Source organism: Pan paniscus, chromosome 14 (genome assembly GCF_029289425.2).
Source record: "Pan paniscus chromosome 14, NHGRI_mPanPan1-v2.0_pri, whole genome shotgun sequence".
NCBI classification, from domain to species: domain Eukaryota; kingdom Metazoa; phylum Chordata; class Mammalia; order Primates; family Hominidae; genus Pan; species Pan paniscus.
Window position 1 is genome coordinate 31,583,288 of NC_073263.2, and position 19,293 is coordinate 31,602,580.

The 19,293-nt window shown below is 39.9% G+C and overlaps 1 protein-coding gene and 1 long non-coding RNA gene across 5 annotated transcripts in view; one reads left to right on the top strand and one right to left on the bottom strand.

The window, feature by feature from the left end:
• Positions 1-19,293, top strand: part of FRY (FRY microtubule binding protein) — a 448,961-nt gene that overhangs the window by 171,850 nt on the left and 257,818 nt on the right. For 2 of the 4 annotated variants that reach the window (XM_034936539.3, XM_003826864.6), the window contains exon 1: positions 11,906-12,609. The exons of the other annotated variants lie outside the window; for them this stretch is intronic. In XM_034936539.3, the coding sequence (XP_034792430.1) occupies positions 12,540-12,609 (70 nt within the window). In that variant the 5' untranslated portion in view covers positions 11,906-12,539. Of the gene's footprint in view, positions 1-11,905; positions 12,610-19,293 lie in introns of those variants that run through there. 4 annotated transcript variants of the gene reach the window in all.
• LOC134728796 (uncharacterized) lies at positions 624-11,607 on the bottom strand. The gene is made up of 2 exons (XR_010109605.1): positions 7,948-11,607; positions 624-6,841 (listed from the first exon to the last, which is right to left on the bottom strand). It is a non-coding gene; the product is annotated as an uncharacterized LOC134728796 (long non-coding RNA).

A 19,293-nucleotide genomic window follows, 5' to 3' on the forward strand; every position in this document is an offset into this window, starting at 1 on the left:
TGCTTGTACTCTGTCTTCTCCTTTTCATAATCACTCCAGGTCCCTGCCACTTTTTTTCTGGACACCCAGAGTCTTTTTCTTTCTTCCAGTGACAGTCAGAAGTTAGGGGAGCCCCCTTGGATGCATATTGTTGGAGGTTCCTAAGTTCATACCAAGTATCTTTAGAAATCAGGAAGGATGAGGAACAGAACTAACATTTTATGAGCATCTACTGGTATTGGATGCATTTCTTATGCCACCTTATATTAACCTTTACCATAACCTTGTGGTAGGGAGTATTGTTTTGATTTCATAGACAGATAAGTCAATCCCAGAAAGATTCCATAACTTGAGAAATATATCAGGGCCAGGACTAAAACTGTCCTTGTTTCCTGCCTGAAGCTCAGGGTGACTGACGGTTATCATTGTCAATGTCTAGACACGAAATATTCATCCCAGTTAGGCATGGGCCTAGGTGTGACCTCAGATCTTGAACTCACGCTGTGATATGAAAGTGGTCTCCTAGCAGTCAGGCATCTTGAGTCCTGGAGTCCAGACAGAAGGTGCCTCTACCACTAGGTGGGGATGTAGCAGCACCACAAATGAGTACACGACAAATGGAAAGACCCTCTAGAACAAAGGCGTTCAAACTTAAAAAATAAGAATAATTTATTGCAGTGAAACAACATATAATTAACCATTTTAAGGTGACCCTTCTGTGACATTTTGTACATTCGTGGTGTTACACAACCACCACTTCTATCTAGTTCCAGCACATTTCCATCACTCCAAAGTAAAAACCCCTTCACCATTAAGCAGATTCTCCCAGTTCTTCACTCCCCGTAGCCCCTGGCAACAGCTGATCTGCATTCTGTCTCTATGGATTTACCTATTCTGGATATTTCTTATAAATAGAATCATACCATATGTGACCTTTTTGTATCCAGCCTTCTTCAATTAGCATAACATTTTGGGGGTTCATCCATTTGTAGCATGTTCCCAAACTTCATTCCTTTTTACGGATGAATAATATTCCATTACATATATATGCCACCTTTAGTTTATTCATCGATCCATTGATAGACATTGAAGACTTTGAGCTATTATGCATAGTGCTGCTGTGAACATGCATGTGTCTATACTTGTTTGATAACTTGTTTTCATTTCTTTGGGGCATGTGTACACAGTGAAATTACAGGGTCATATGCTAATTCTATGTTTAACTCTTTGAGGAACCATCAAATTCTTTCCATAGTAGTTAAACCGTTTTGCATTCTCACTAGCAGAGTATGAAGATTTCAAACTTTTTAAAACCATGACTCACAATATAAAGTACATTTTACATTGCAACCCAGTATTTAACCGTGTGTATGTATACATACAAATATAACAGAGGTTTCATGAAACAGTACTCAACCTGACTGTGAATGATGCCCTCTAATGTATTCCCTCCTATTCTATGTCATTAGGAAAGTGTCTTGGTTTGACCCACCAAATTAACTCCACAACTCAAAGTTAATTTGCTATCAATTGAAGTCACAGATATTTTCATCATCACTACAGTTGCTTTAGGCATATTGAAATATTATTTATGATCATTATTTTATTTAAAATTTCTTATAATTATTACGCCTCTGGATAATGTTATTTAAAGCACTATTTGAAGAAGCAGGTATATACGATACCACAATTTTGTGTTTTTTTAAATAGTTGAATAACTAGGTTTCAAAATAATTGCTTTCTTTGTCACCCTGTGTCTTCCACATTTTATACATGTAAACACATTATTCTGAGAAGGAACTCATGGGCTTCGCCAGACTGCCAAAAGGGCTCATGGCACAAAAATACTTAGGAACATGCTAGACTACACTGTCCAATAAGGGAGCCATTAGCCACTTGTAGCTATTGTGTACAATATTGTGTACAATAGCTGCAAGATGGATGTGGCTAGCCCAAATGCAGATGTGCTGTCAAATACCCACTGGATTCCAACTATTTGGTACAAAAAATATTAAATGTCTCACTCATATTTTTTATATTCATTAATTATTGAAATGATTTTTGGCATATTGGGTTAAACAAAACAGATTATTAAAATTAATTTCACCTGCTTGTTGGTTATTTTAATGTAGCTACTTAAAAATTGAATGCTGCGTGTGTGGTTCGCATTGCATTTCTGTTGGACATCACTGGCTTAGCACCAGATCGGAGTTCCAATCTTGGTGTTACCACAGGACCAGTAGTAATCACGGTTACTGTTACTGTCATTACTCTGCTGCGGGACCTACCCTGATAAATTTCAGTTTCCTCCTCTGGAAGTGTAGATATAAAGCCAAAGGAGAGCATATTGCTGTGCTTATTCTGTATTCAGCCTTTTTCCTAATACATTTCTCACTATTGGAATTGTCTAGTCATCTCATCTTTCATCCGGAAGTCTGGTGAAGGCCCATGTCCATGTCCCTTCCCTTATGCTTCTGCTACCCCTTGTTGTAATGAACACAAAATATAAATTATATATGGGAAAATCATATACCAAGGTAAGGATATAAGAATTCATAGACAAATAAATATTTTAAAATAATTTTAAAGGATAAGAAAAAGGGGAAACTCCCTTGAGGAGCAAAGAAGGTGGAAAATAAGGCTTGTGGTAGGGTGGAGTAGTAATTTGACCACAGTTGCCACCCATCCTGTATTTATCCAAAGGCCAGAGTGGCATTTGGATAAGACTCAGGCAAACCACCAGCACATTCCTGGAGTTGATGAATGGCCACTTAAACAGCAGGACACCCCTGGCATGTCCCTAAACCCAAAACTAAAAGTCCAGCAGGCTATTACAATGAGGGAAGGTGCCAGCATGTGTCTTTAAGGGCGATGGGCTGAGCGGGGACCACTCACCCTCTTATTTGTCTGATTCTTACACTGATGGGAGCCCTGAGAATCTAACATTAGCACCCTGGGAATACAAAGCCCTTTCATCTACATAATCTCCTTTAAGATCATGAAACAACCTTATGTAAAGGGCAGTATCATGTGTACCTTATAAATGAGAAAGAAATAGGTCAAACACGTAAGTGGATCACTGAGGCCATTACTGGGTGGAGCAGGGTTTATCTGACCATGAGCTTGAGTTTCTCCACAGCTAACACTGAGGGTCAGAATCATGACCCTCCACTTCTGTTTCCTTGGGCTTCTCAGAGTGATCTCACCCCTGTGGACGGTCTGCAAAGATCATTACTCTTGACCTCACTTCTGCCTCCTAAGCTGAGCCGTGCAGTTGGAGTCCCTCTTCCCACTAGCCTGCTAAGCTGCTGCCTTCCATCATTCAGACAGTTTCTGACAGCCCCACCCTCCTACACAAAGCCCTGCCTGTCTGGTCAAAGGAGGGTGGTGATTTCCCACCCTTTCTAAAAACACGCCTTGTAAGACTTTCTCTGTCCTCTAAAATATACTTGCTCCTTCACAGTCACATTTTCTACTACTGTACGGTTAAACATTGTCTGTGGGAGGGAAGGTGATGTATGGGTTTTTCTGCTCCACTGTTGTCGGGCTTAGACAACCATCTTCTAAAAGGCAGAAACCTGGGGTCTGTACCAGACAGCTCCATGAACAGATGGTCATTTTGAAGTCTTTGAAGGTGAAATCTGTGATGCTCAGTGAGGTATACACTTCTTTTTAAAGTGGTAGTTCCAAACGAAGTGATGCTGTAACATATCCTTAATTCCTTAGACCACTGTCCTTAATCTCAGTTGTAATAACCTGGCGTGTGACTATTGTTTATTCCTGGTTTACAAGAATTGTCTAGTTATATAGTTTCTATTGCTTTTCCTCTAAGCTGAACAAAGCACTTTGATACTACTTCATTAATTTCACAGTAGACAGCTTGATCGTTTTTATATTGATTTATCGCTTTCTAATCCCCAATTATTTTTTGGTCCTATGTCAGCTTCTCCTGCCAGTCAGACAGTGTGTGTTTTCATGGATACTCTTGACATGAGCTTTATTAGAACATAACCAAGAAGGTGAATCTGTTGCCAAAAAATTAAATAATGTTTGCCAAAGAGTTACACAGAATAATTTATTACCCAGTGTTCTGCTTTTCCTATGCAATGGTTCCTCCCAGTGGTATAGAAAACCAAAGATTGGCTTGCCCCAAGAGATGAGGCAGTTTGGGGATGGGAAATAGTGTTCTTCTTTTAGTAGATAAATAACATGTCCAAGGTTATAGGATCGGGATCAAAATAAAAAGCAGAATCATGAGTTTCCTAATTCCCAGCCCTTCAACCTTTGCTAATAGGTAACTATAAACATGGTCATACCTAGAAAGAAAAAATTTTAGCACCTAGAAGGAAAAAAACGTAAAATTTAAGTAGCATGCACTAAAAAACTATCCAAAATGTCTAGTTTTCCTCAATTTCATTGATTTGAAAATTATAGGTTTTAATAATTATGTACATTAAATGGTATCTTGAGGAAAAGTTGATCTTTCCCTTATTACTTAAACCCTACTATTTATTTTTGTGTATCAGATTGGTAACATTGGTGGGAATATTCACTCTAGCCATAAAAGGTATTTAATTTTTATCACCAAATAGTAGGAGTATCACCCAATAACTTTAATACAACTATGAGAATGCTCTATTTTTTTGTTTTGCTAGATTATCATTCCTACAGGGAAGAACCAACATTTTCTTAGTTCTTCTGTAGATGGCGAATCTAAAGGGTGATGACGACTGATATAAATATAATTGTTTTTTATACTGTTAAGCATTATGTATCTGCATTTTTGGTAAATAATAATATGCAAAGTTAATGCCTTTTTTTTTTTTTTTTTTTGGAGATGGAGTCTCGCTGTGTCACCCAGGCTGGAGTGCAGTGGCAGGATCTCGGCCTACCGCAACCTCCACCTCCCGGGTTCAAGCAATTTTCACGCCTCAGCCTTCCGAGTAGCTGGGATTACGGGTGCCCGCCACCACACCCAGCTAAATTTTGTATTTTTAGTAGAGATGGGGTTTCACCATGTTGGTCAGGCTGGTCTTGAACTCCTGACCTCAGGTGATCCACCCACCTCGGCCTCCCAAAGTGCTGGGATTACAGGCATGAGCCACCGTGCCCAGCCGCAAATGCCATTTTTTGCTTCTTCAGAAGGGACTTAATATTTTATAATTATGTATTAATAGTTGGCTCCTATTGTGGCCATTTATATTTGACCTGTTTGTATCTGAACGTAAATAATTTCTCAGGTTGCTGGTGGTATTCAAAAATAGGATAATAAAGTTATCATTAGTGTTGTATGCTTTCATGCTAAGGGGCATGAGGTAAATGCTGTCATGTTTTCTCTTTGCATACATGTCTTTAAATACATTAAATACTAAGTGTGCTATGACCTTATTCTGCAGAAATTGAAGTCGAATCTTTATGTGTACAAAATATGTATGAACCACCACATCTCCTGGTTTTGACTACAGGTTAATGATATCCAAATATGCAGACACTACTTTGAGAGGTTGATGAGAAGACTAAATTAGGTAAATTTTGAGATGATACTAACCTAACCGGAGCCTCTAATCAAATGGAAGTTTACCCTGGGCACCAAATGTTATATGACTTAATATTACTAAAATGTTAAGTAATAGTGTTTGTATGTGCATGTGTTTAGACTTTCTTTACCTTTCCAAAACTTCCAGCCTTGTGGGCAGGTCTGCCTTACCTTGGTAGCCAGCAGAGGGGGATGGGGGTGGGGATCTCTCTATGATGACAGGTTCTCTCTCTCCTCTTTCCTTCTCTTCTCTTTTTCTAACCTGACTATGGAGTTAAGGAGGCATTTTGTGCTGCATATTCTGGGTTCATTTCTCACTACAGATTTGCTACATAACAGTTGTCATCTGCCTAGGCACTCATGTAATCCTCATAACAGATTTGTGTGACAAGGCACTAGTTTACAGACGAGGAAAATGAGGCCATGAGATGCTCAACAACTTTGCCAACAATACAGCTTTTATATGATGGAGCATGGTCTGGTCTACAATGTCACTCCCCTTCTAATTAATATCCTTTGAATATTTGTTCTTTTTTTTTTTTTTTGAGACAGAGTTATGCTCTTGTCATCCAGGCTGAAGTGCAATGGCACCATCTCAACAACCTCTGCCTCCTGGGCTCAAGCGATTCTCCTGCCTCAGCCTCCTAGCTGAGATTACTGGCACCCACCACCACGCCCAGCTAATTTTTGTATCTTTAGTAGAAACAGGGTTTCACCATGTTGGCCAGGCTAGTCTCGAACTCCTGACCTCAGGTGATCCACTCACCTCAGCCTCCAAAAGTGTTGGGATTACAGGTGTGAGCCACCGCACCCGGCCTGAATATTTGTTCTTGAAGTCACCATTCAGTTGTCTGGAGCAGGGTCAGGGGAGAGGCGCAATTTTCCTTTCACTAGTGTGCAGGCCCGGGTTAACTGGTGTCCTAGTTCTAATTCATCCTAATGATGTCTCAGTGCCAGTTTTAGAGAAGTGCCCAGCAGGTGCCCAGTAGGTGTGCCCCTTTGTTCAGCTTTGTCTATGCATGCCCTCTGATATACAGCCCAGCCCCAAGCCTCAATATTAGGCCTGAATAAATACCATTCTTTTACCCCACTCTAGACCTGTCAAAACACCTTGGATGACAATGGACACATGGAGGGGGCATTCCATGTGCAGAGCAGAAAGCAGGGTAAATTCCAGGCTTTTTTTCCTCCACTCCCTGCTGCCACTTCTCGGAGTCTTTTATTGTCTTCTGCTTAAACCCTTCAGGGGCTTCCCATTGTGCTAGAATTCCTCCTGATTCCTTTGTCTTGGCTCTGGGTTCCTTATAAAACCCCTTCGCAGGGGAGCTGAGTAGGAAAGAAAAAATGAGTTCTGCTGCTGTGTTTCAATGATAACAATTTTAGAAGACATGATTTTTCTTGTTTATGTTTGAATCTGGACAACAACAAGCTTTGCTATAATGAGGTTGTGTTGCATTCAAAAAATTTAAATGTATTTCAATTCATTGAAAAAAATTATTTGCAGTGGATAGTAATGGAGTAAATGTTTTTCAAAACTTGCTGAATCTATTTTTGTGAAGATTTACATATGTGGGTTGGATTTTTTAAGGGAATGATTATTGTGTTTGATGCTTACCACATGGACATTGTATGGCATCATTTCATATTTTTTCTCTAATATTTATTAGGATGGGATAGATCCGTCCAAATCATGCATCAAAAATAGGTCAAAAGAGAAGTTTGTTATTTATCTCAACACTTTGTCCTTTAGGTTATCTCTAAAAAGCCTCTTATTCTACTGTTTAAAGAAAAACAAAACCCTTTTTCCATACTCATCACCATTGATTTTAACTGCTGTCTTTCTATCTCAATTCAGGGGATGCTTAATTTGATTTGGAGCTGTTCTTAAGATACAGTGTATAATAGTGGGAATATAATATAGTTCATGCTTTTTTGGAAGTTGAGACTGCTGATCAAAAATTGATAAAGCAATTATTTTCTTGCATTTAGTGATTTTCCTTTGTTTCTTCAGGATACTAGTGAAACATTTCTGCCTAACACATTCTGTTCATGAATGTACATGTCACTCTGTGACAGTAATTACACATGTGTACCCACGTGCATCCGTCTACAAGAAAAGGGGGTGGATTCCAATCGTAACCCAATCAACTCAATCAGATGCTTTAAAATCATTAGGTAATGGCTCTTGATGTTGGCATGCATCCAGACTGTTTGCAAGGCTTTGTTTCCACATATTTTTTGAATGCCACACAATTTAGCCTCAAAACAATTTTCAAAATGCTTTTAAAAAAAGAGTAAACTAAGTATGAATTAAAACAAAAAATTGCATTTCTTATACATTTTTTTCCCACAGGCAGCAGATAACAGGCAGACATGACAAGCTTACTCATTCACTTATTCACTCAACATATGTTTATTGCATGAGGACTTACTGTGTGCTACAGAGATGTAAGGAACACAAAGCTGAGTAAGACACAGGTCTTCTGGAGGGAGAGACGGGACAGATGGTTATAATTGGGATCAAGACAGGAGGAGAGTAAATGCCATGGATTATGAGATATAGTCCCTGTATCCTTTACCACCCTCATCCCACTCTGCTACATGGCTTGCTAGGACATAGGTACATAGGTGACCAATAGGTCACTCCTTCTGACCACTTCCTTCCCACTGACCACCCAGAGCTACCACCAGCCCATGTGGTATCTTGATAAAAAAAAAAAAATAGGCACCCTTTCCTCTGGATTGAGTCCTGGGCTGATGCAGACCCATGCCAGGGTAGAAGCAGCCCACTGCCACCTCTGTACCTGCCAAATTGGAGAGTGGAGTTCAGACTAGATTTCCATCCTCAGTCACCCCATCTCCACTCTAGGTCAGACATCCTTGTAGAGGCCACCGCCTGTATAATGAATCAAATTAATGTAAAAAATAAAGGCGTTCTTCTCTTGGTTTCTTGGAATTGGATACAGCCCCCAGAGAATACATCACCCAGGACAAAGCCAGGCAGGAAGACAGTGAATAGGCTGGGAGAGTCAGTGGGACCTGAAGCGCCTCTGCTGTGTTAGGGAGTACCTTAGCATCTCTTCCTGAACTTTTATTTATTTATTTATTTTTATTTTTTGAGATGGAGTCTTGCTCTGTTGCCCAGGCTGGAGTGCAGTGACACAATCTAGGCTCACTGCAACCTCCGCTTCCTGGGTTCAAGTGATTCTCCTGCCTCAGCCTCCCAAGTAGCTGGGATTACAGGCGGGTGCCACCACGCCCAGCTAATTTTTGTATTTTTAGTAGAGATGGCGTTTCACCATGTTGGTCAGGCTGGTCCTGAACTCCTGACTTCAAGTGATCCACCCGCCTTGGCCTTCTAAAATGCTGGGATTACAGCCGTGAGCCACTGTGCCCAGCCTTTTCCTGAGCTTTCTCTAAAGAACTTGGTAACCATGATTCTCACCTTGCTTGTGATTTTTAAAAAAAATAAGTAAATAACAAAGTTATGACAAGTGACTCAGGGTCTAAAATAGACCTAAATTTTACTAGCTATATGAGTTTGACCTTATTTTATGCCTCCTTAAGCCTCAATTTTCTCATCTGTAAAATGGGACTAATAATAGTACTTACTTCATAGGTTTGAGGTGAGGATTAAATATAAAAATATATATTTTTTTAACTACAATATTTATATTCAACAAATGTAGATGGTGTCATTTAGTGTCATCACTTGTGTCAGGCCACTTTCCAACTTTTTCCCCACTCTTTGATACCATTTTCTAAGGCCTTCCACTTTTCCTGTTATCTTTCACTCAGTCCCCAACATCTATGCCTAATTCCATGCTTGACAATTCATTGTATGTTCTCCTAATATTTTTAAGGAAGGATCCCTCATTTTTACAGGTATGAAAGCTGAGATAGCTTTAGGTCCTCTTAAATCATAACTGAAGTCACTAGCAAGCCAGGAACACATTCAGATTTTACTGTTGCATTTTAAAGTACCTCTGTCCAGGTGCCTCTTCTGACTAATTTTTTTATGCCCCCCCAGAGAGAGAGGAGACAAAAGGATAAATGTTTCAACTCAGCTTGCAGCAGGTGTCATTCTATTTGATTTGCAGGCCTTTCAACAAAACAAAAGCCCTTTTCTGTTCTTTTACAATATATGTCCTCTTTAAAGGTACTCGAATGAAGAAAAAGCATACACTGGACAAGATTTCAGGTTCTAAGAGACAGAAACTGGGCTCTTAGATGCTGATTCACTCTTCACAGTGAAAGCTAGATGGCATTGAAAACATTATTTTCTAAGTAGCATTTACATTTTTATGCTCGTTTCCCTTGAAATATATATGAGTGGCATTCTCAGCAAGTTAGTATGTTTATAGTAGTTAAATACTGAAAACTTATGTATTTAAGTATTGAAAACTTTAAAAAGCCAGTTAAAAATTTTTTAAAATAAAGTCAACAGAGAGAATCTCTATATATTTGAGTAACAATATACAATAGCATGTTTGCTTATTGCAACTGATTTTAAATGTCTCCAACTTGCTCTCCCCAAATAGTTACCACTGGTGTTCAAAAGTAATGTATCTTTTAAACCACATAAAGAGTAAAGAAAAAAAGTATTTAGCTTTTTAAAAAAAAGTTCTAATCTAGAGTCACTAAGGATTCATAATAAGAATGAATGGGCCAGGCGCAGTGGCTCATGTCTGTACTTTGGGAGACCAAGGCAGGTGGATCACCTGAGGTCAGGAGTTCAAGATCACCCCAGCCAACACTGTGAAACCCCATTTCTACTAAAAATACAAAAATTAGCCGGGCATGGTGGCGCATGCCTGTCACCCCAGCTACTCGGAAGGCTGAGGCAGGAGAATCGCTTGAACCGGGGAGGCAGAGGTTGCAGTGAGCCAAGATTGCGCCACTGCATTCCAGCCCAGGCGACAGAGTGAGATTGTCTCAAAAAAAAAAAAAAAAAAATCAATGTAGCTAAAATTTAATGAAGTGTTAACTATGGGCAAGATACTATGCTGAGCCCCTTTCATACATAGTGTTATTTATTGTTTCCAACAACTGTAGGAAGAAGGTACAACCCCATTTTACAGATGAGGAAACGAAGGCTTAGCAAAGTTAATAGCTTACTTTGGGTCTCAAAGCTAGTAAGGGCTGGTGCCAGGAGCGAACATGGGGCCCTGCCTTGAGAGCCCATGCCATCGTTAATCGCAGGGCACTGTGCAGCCTACCTGTTCATTCACTGCCATCTGAGTCTTGGGCAAGCATCAGATGGGTGTAGGTATGAAATTTATTTTCAGATATAATAATTGTTTCAAGGTAAAACCTTTGGGTCTTATTTTACCTAGAATCCATACATTCAAAGTACAAGTGATAAAATCAGTTCAGCAACTCTAGTATGCACATGAATTAAAAAGAAGTCAATCTGGTGAGAGATTTCATCAGAATAAAGTGTATAAGTGGAGTTGGAAATCTGAGTGATTGAGTGCTTGCCATTTGGGTAAGTGTAATGAGTTTGAAAAACTAATTATATTGATAAAGTATCTTAGGGCCTTTCAGAACATAGTTCTAAAAGTTGTATTTAGTGTTGAATTTTTAAAATTCTTTGTCTTAAAAATAAAAGTACATTGTAGTCTTTCCCTTCCATTTTTAAAATGAACTGTTAATCTAGGAAGTCCTGTTTGTGTGTTGATTTGGGGAGTTAGCCCAACATTTGCTATGTTAAATACTTATTAACATGGTTTATTACTTTTTTCTGTTTTTTAGACAACATTAATCATGAATGTACTGGGACTTGGGAAGGATCCTGTGGTTTATGAGATAGTTGGCCAAATCCCACCTCTTCCAACATAACCTGTCATTATTAAAATATAATACTCTTATTTAATCCCCTGGTCAAGCTAAATGATAATGTGAAACAAAGCTAACCAAAATCAGGACACCTGATATCAAGAATTCATGAAATCAAAAGCCATTGTAGAGCAAGGAATCTAATGCTTTTGCTTCTTATCCTTTTCATACAAATAAAATAAGCTTCACTGGGCTTGGTGAGTCTTAGAAATGAGAGGTTTGAGAATAAGATCCATTGTGGAGTGTGTGACATTACAAAAACAAGCCAACTAAGCAGTGTGTACTGTCCCCTTAGAGTGCACACGTTCTGGCTCCGATGCCCCTTAAAAAGACTGCATTTCTGGGAGGGAAAAGTAAAAATGCAGATACCACCATGCGTGTGGAAGGCAGGGAAGAAAAAGCCCAGACAAGCGTCCTCTTGTTGAGTCTCTTTACTGCAACGAGGCTGACGGATGGGGTTTTTCAAAACGTCGCTGCAACCAGATGCAGGGCTGCAGCTTTGCTTACCGCAGCGTGCTGCAGTTGTGTTTATTTCAGGGACAGACACAAGGGGAAGCAGCAGCCAGAGCACACCCGGGCCGCTCACGGGAAGCCTTGCTGAAGAGAGAGGATCCGCAGAAGCTGGGAAATTCCTCCCGCAGCCTAGGCGGAGACTGAGCCGCGGCTCAGGTTGAGACAGTGGGCAGGGGCAGGGGGCGGCGCTCCCGGCCCATCCCTTAGCCCCGCGGCGGCCGTGTGGGCCGGAGGCTGCCTGCACCGCGTCAGGGAGGCCGGCCTAGAAACCCTCCCTCCCAGAAGAAAGCCGATCCCAGTTCAGGTGGGGTCTTCCTCGGTTGCGTACCTGGCTGGAGCCGAGCTGGTGGGCGGCCGGCAGCCGGCGTTTCTGGTGATGACAGCCCCGAAATGAAAGCAGCGCGGCCGCCGCCTCCGAGGGCTGCAGGGAGATCAGCGTCCAGCAAATAAGAAGCAAGTCCTGGACCCGGAGGAGGAGGAGCGGCCGAGCATCTCTCTCTGCTCCGCCGTGTCCTTTAGATGAGGACTCCCGGCCGGAGCCGGAGGTGGATCCGCAGAGCTGCCTCTGGGCGCCTGACCCCGCGCTGACATCACAACCTGTGACAGGCGCATCACGCCCGGTACCTGCTCCCGGCCGCTGCCCGTCCTCGCAGCCTCTTTGTATGCCGCAGACATGGCCAGCCAGCAGGATTCGGGCTTCTTTGAGATCAGTATCAAATATTTACTGAAATCCTGGAGTAATAGTGAGTAATAGAAAATAACCTTTTTGTTTGTTTGTTTGTTTGTTTGCTGGATGTTGCATAAGGCTGGAGACAGAAAATCTCAACTGGACACACATGTTTGTGAGCCGCGGAAGTTTTTCTTTTTTTCTTTTCTTTTCTCTTTCTTTCTTTCTTTCTTTTTTTGCTTCCATCTGCTGTGAAAATCAAAATGTCAGAGACTGAACTAGCTTTCCTTAAGTGCAAAGGCTGCAATGGAATTACAGTAGATTGTGTTTGATTAAATTTTCAAGTGAGGCAGCCCTTCAGACTCTGGGGGAGCTCAGGATCAGGCATTCCTGGCTGCATTTCCTGCCTTGATGTTTATTTGATTTGTTCAGGCTTTCTCTAAATATTTTGTGAAGTGTGATTTAATCAAAGGGGTGTGGCAGGGTTTCAGAGTACTTTGTAATTGTGTTTTTAGGGTATTGTCTGAAGAAAGAAAAGTACTTAATAGTCCAAAACCTAGGACATCCTTTTTGTATATAGAGGCATCTGCAGATTTATTTCATCTCTCCCTCTTCCATGTGGATGATGTTCTGAATGCCATTTAACATTTGAATTTTTAAAAATCCTGATGTTTGCTATAGTCCAAATAATGTGCTTTTTTGAAACATAAACAAGTGAGGTTCTGACCCTAATTATTTATTAGGATAGCAGAATATGATGGCTTCTGAAGTTCCATTTCTGACCTACATAAGGATTTTAGCAATACGCTATTTCAAAAAGACAACCTCTAAGCTGTCGTGGATCTGGAATCAAATTAAAATGAGGCCTTCAGGTGATCAATGATGCCTTGTATTTTCCGAACAGTTTAAAAACAAAGTCTTCTCTATTTCACTAACAGCCTTTGTACTTGCTTTGGATAAAAGATCAGCAGGTATTACTGATGCTTTATTGTTTTAAATAAAAAAATTTTTTCCCCATGAAAATTTTAATATTGTATTATGTGCATACTGATTAACCTACCTGTGCTCAAAGAGCTAGTGATTAATTGTCTCCTACACAAATGACCTGTGGCCAAGATTGTTCTTATGTAAACAAAACCTGGGCAGGAAAACCTGTGCTGCAATTGCTTTGAGGAAAAGAGCTAAAGTACCTTCAGCCTTAAGGTATTCAGGGATGTGCATCTCTAAATGATATCCATAGAAACCATTTTTTCCAGGTCATTTTGCACCACTGTATACACTATGGGGCTTGTCTGAAGCTGTTTTTCTACAAGTGGGAAGCCATTTGGGAGTAATACTGTTGCCCAAACAGCATTCTTTACTTGTCATAGCTATAAATCATTTAACTTGGACTCATTGTTTGTATAATACTTTACACTCAAGGATGAATCTTCCTTTGTCTATCTGCTCTTTGATTAATGAAAAGAATTTGACATACAGTGTTCTTTATGGAGCAGTTTTCCAATAACTGAAAAAACTCACTTTTGAGTTTGACATCAGTACGTGGTTTTTAAACATATTTGATTATTCCAAGGCCAGACTGTTTTCTTCCATCAATTTTTGTCATTGCCTCATTAAATAGAAAATTATGTTGTGACAATACTGAGGCCAATGGGATTTCTTTTAAAAATTTCTCTCCCCTTGTCTATTTTCAAATCACTCTAGATAAAGTATATATTCTCTCTACCCTTCCTAAACTCCTCTCCCCACATACATACATCAGGAAATGATTCAAAATGACTGTTCATTTCTACTCTGAGAATATCTGTGATACAATTTTGAATTCTTCCAATTCATTCAGCAAATATTTATTGAATACCTACTATGTGCCAGGCTGTGGGGCTACACAAGGTGAATAAGACACAGTCCCTGCCCACTATATTAATTTTTTTATTCCAGAGTAGTGAAGTTGGTGGCTTTCCAGCATTCTTTTGAGGGGGAGAATGTTTTTCAGTCCTTTCTTGAAAGAGGAAGAGGAAATATACTTTGTTTATCTTCTTTAAGCTTGTTACAACACTAACCTGCTTACAACCTAGCATAGTTCTCATTGCTAAGTTTTACATATTTTGAGTAGCAAAGAGAGAAAGGAATTTGTCTGTGTAGAAGGCAAAGTAGAAACAGAAGCCCTAAGGCTCAACATACTCAGTGTAACCTTGGCTGAGAAGATGCACCATGAGGCAAGCGGCTAATTGCACCTGCATGCACCTGCACGCGCATGCCTGGCCTCACAAGTTTGAGAGGTGAGGATGTCCGCCCACATACCTGAATGGAGACTCAGCCTCTTAATTATATGGTGGTGCTTATTTACAAAAGTGCAGTAATTAAAAAGCAATAAAACAAACTCTATAACTATGACTGGCTGTTTTGCAAGGTGTTAGAAGAAAGGTAATTCCATAAGCGTTTCCAGGTAAAGCTTTCCATATTTTTTTAAATGGCACATTGTGGGGAAAATGTAATTATATATATATTAGTCCCCTCCAAAGAATTCACAAGCCAATAAATAGATCAGTCGCTGGCTAGTGAGATGTACTAGCTTTCATTCGATGTTCATTTTGGTGTTCTCCTCTTTATCGGCACGTCTACTCTGTCATGCTGCCCTCTGATTTGAATGGAGGTGGGAATTAAAATGGCCTTGATGTCTGGAAATAAAATGTCCTATGTAGACCTGAATATGGAGGCTTTCCTATCCCCTTGGATGTCTGTCCTGTTGCTCTTCCCTGCTCTTATCCAGCCCTTCCCCAGCTGTCTAGTGGTTCTCACGGCTGCGGCCGCTTGTTAATCATGGCCACAGCCTCCACATGCCCTTCTCAGGTTAACCTGGAATGCTCCAGTGGTGTCCTCACAGTCAAAGGCTGCTCCCCAGCTCCCTTTTGCCTCTGAGTGTCAGTGATAGCCACTCAGGACCCTCTTTGAGCTCCTCGTTCATCCTCTCTCATGTTTTTCTGCTCCAACCAACCAAGCTTAATCTACTCACTCTCCTCTGTATTTAACTAACATGCTCCCAAATTCATGCCTGTACACCCATCAGTCTCCTAATAAGGCCTCGCTTACCTAGAATGTAAAAATGGCAGGGCCAAATGGGCTTCAGATCTCTTGCTCCTGCACTTGCATGGCTTCGGACAGTTAAGTAATCACTCTCAGTTTCCTCATCTGTAAAATGTACGCAAAAATAATGGGTACCTCATAGGAGTAAATGAGGTATTAAGATGTAAAGCACTTAGCACAATACCTAGCACATTGTAAATGCCCAATAAACATTAAAATAATATTCATGTATTCTAATGCCCTCCTGCCTTCTAAATCCACTTCAAATCGGATGTAGACCATGTCTTCCCTTAGCCTTGGCATCCAAAGTGGGTTATTTTATGAGTAATCAACACTTGCTACACTCTAGAGAAGAGAACTACATAAATAAATGTCAAAATTAGTTGGTTATTTTGGGCTGTTTTTTTTTCTCCCAGATTTACATTTTTAACTTTACCCCTTGACTACTTTAACTTTCCACCTCACTTACTATTAAAATATCCCACTTACCCTAAGTGCATACTTTCTAGCAGCTTGGGAGTTGGTCTGGGAATTTTCTTAGTGGCAGAAAGTCACTTTGGCCTCTTAGGTTTGCTAGAGAACAAGTTTAAAGTGGATAGTTCAAGCTATTTTCCAGGAGAGAAGGGCTTGCTGTATACCACTTCACAGAGCTGGTGTATGAGCCCCCACACTAATCTGAAAGCTCTAAAGGGCATCCTTGTGTCTCTGTCCACCCCAGGATGCCTGATGAACACACAGGGCCCAATGAATGAAGGTACATTCAGAATCTGTTCAACACCTTGCTCTTTCCAGGGCAGTGTAAATCCTTCCTATAACATATGGCAAATCTTGCTACACCATCGAGGGAAACTTTTGAATGCCCATTAACTCTTTCACATATTTAGAATTTCATTGACAAATGAACTGCTCTGGGGAACTGAACAATCTCTTTGCAGTAGGAAGGTGTTGGTGTGCATTGTGAAATGTCTAATGTTGCTCTAGAAAAGTCTTGCATCACTTAGGAGCATCAGATTCAGCATTTTTCAGGTATGTTGTAGTGAGTTAAGTTGTAGTGATAAGCCCAGGATCTGTTCAACATAGAAATACTGGTTAGTATGAGGTCAGCTCTGGGGCCAAAGAGAAAAGTCATGTGCAAGTGAGGTTAGAAAACATCTCAGATTCTCTGCAGAGCAGTGTTTATTGATGCCTGTTTATGTTGCAAGTGTACCTGAAGGACACTATGAGAAAAGCTTAAGAAAATCTCAAAATTAATTTCAGTTTTAACCTCTGTATAGACGTGGTTGAAAGAAGTGGAAAACTAAGAAGGTTAACTGAGTTGCCTAAATCCAGCAAAGGGGTACAGATCAAGTGCAAGCATATTTAATTGGGTTCTTTAAATAGAGGAAGTACCCAGCACTGCTCCAGGCAATTAGAAGGAGACTTACTCCAGTGTCCCATCCACACCCTCTCTAAGGCCACGGGGTCACTTCTGCTAAAGTAGTTTACAGCTCTAAGGAAAAATAAAACCCCAAATCAACATCCATGTTCTCAAAATAGAAAGGATCTATCCCTGGGCTTATGATTAAGACAAATCAGAGGGTTTTTTTTCCCACTCAAATGCATGAATAGTTCTTGAATAATAATAACTGCCACTCTGTATAAAATACTATGCTCCATGATTTATATAGAGGGCAACCACAAAATTGTTTTTCCCAACTGTGACACTTTTGAGAGTGAAAGTTAATAATTATGCTGAGACACTGGGTGCAAACCGGGACTGCCCTCAGCAAAGGACGCCATATGACCACTCTGTTTATTATCTTCACTCTTTCCAATAACCCTGTGAGTTTAAGTGTCATGCACATTTTCAATGAAAAAAAAAATCAGGACTTGAGATAGAGATTTTCTCAAAGCCAGGATGGTAGTAAGCTCCATAAACCCCTCCCCCAGTCCAGGTGATAATTGCATTGTTTGTTTTAATCACTCAAAGGACCAAAGGATAAAGAACACTGTGAGGAACTTAGTGCTTTATAGGTACTTTCATTTTTATTTTTGTTGGCTGATGTCCCTGCCAGTTCTTAGCCTTCTTCACCCTCTCTCCTTCCCTCCCTGCTCTTTGTCTCTCTGTTTCTCTCTCTCTCTGTTTTACACACACACACATACACACACACACACACACACACACACACATGCTGGAGAGCACCATCCCCTCAGCATAGGCCTATTTGAAAGACCTTAAGTGTTCACAAGTCTTTTCCGTCATTATTGCAAACAATACATAGACAGTTCTGTGCCCTATGATCATTTGATTAAATGTATATAGACATTCACAAAATAGGATTATAGTAATAAGGCACATTTCTTCTGTTAGGAGTATTTTATGTATATTTTCCCTAGTTTCAAAAGTAAATAAAAAAGCATGAATGATGTTTACTTTAGAATGGTAGTTTGCTTGCCTTGCTGAGCGTTCTCTGATGTATTGTTTTTCTGTTTAGGAAACAGTAGCAAATTCACTAATTGTCTTTAGCAGTGAGATCAGGGAGAATATTTGCAGGGATAATGGAAATCTATCTATAATTCAGGTATCTCATTTACTTGATAGCTCTGGCCTGCTCCATCATAAAATCATGTACAGGACTGGCAGCACCAAGATAAATTTTGACTTACTTGCCTGCTCTTGAATGCTGCTTGATGAAGTCCCAACAAGAATTGAAAGAGAAAGGCAAACAGCAGTAGGCAAGAAGAGATGACCCGGATAATTTTACAATCTGAGAACAGCTGAGACATTTGAGAAAGTTGCCAATATTTAGAGGTTTCAACTGATATAACATGCAAAGATTCTCCTATCCTACCCTAAACAGACAGCTGTTTCAAAACATTTTAATACCCATGACTCAGTAGTTTACTTTTGGGTACAGTTTAAGGAGTCAAATAGGTTACATATATCCTAATCATCTTATTAGTAACTTCCATATTTCTGAGTCTTATGTGATATTAACACTGAACTGGTGTCAGATGTGAGTTTGGGCTAATGAGAAATGACATTTTACTATGTTAGGGGCTGTTCTGTAGACTAATAGACAAAGATATAAGCTTTTTATGCAGGTTCTGTTACTGGTACTAAACCTTACATTTATTTAGTGCTTTGTAGTTTGCCCAGCACCTTCAAACACATTACCTCATTTGATGAGTGAGATGCACTGATTATTAATTAGCTAGTTTCTTCTTAAATGCTCCTGGTTTAGAATAAGACTTAATTCTTCCTAAGTTCAGTTTGTGTGGCATGAGATACCCACATGGCATCATGTAGGTATATTTTGAGAAGTTTCAGATCAGATTTAAATGAACAAATAATGATCTTCGTCCATGGTATTTACCTTCAAATAAAACTTTTAAAAAATGCAATATAGCTTGGTATTTATCACTTAAGAGATACAGAGGTAAGTCTGTCCAAAAACATATGTATTACGATTTTCCAAATTTATTTGTACCCTATAATTTCTCTTAGTCCTCTTTTTTAAACATTTAAACATTTATAATTTTTCTTAATGTGGTGCCTTCTGGAAACCATCCACCATTTGCACACTACCCCAGTGCAGAAGATTTAGCAAGTAACCAGTTCCTGGAAACGTGAATGGCATTTGTGGAACAAGATAATACACAACTTAACCTCATTTTTTTTCATACTAATGTCTTT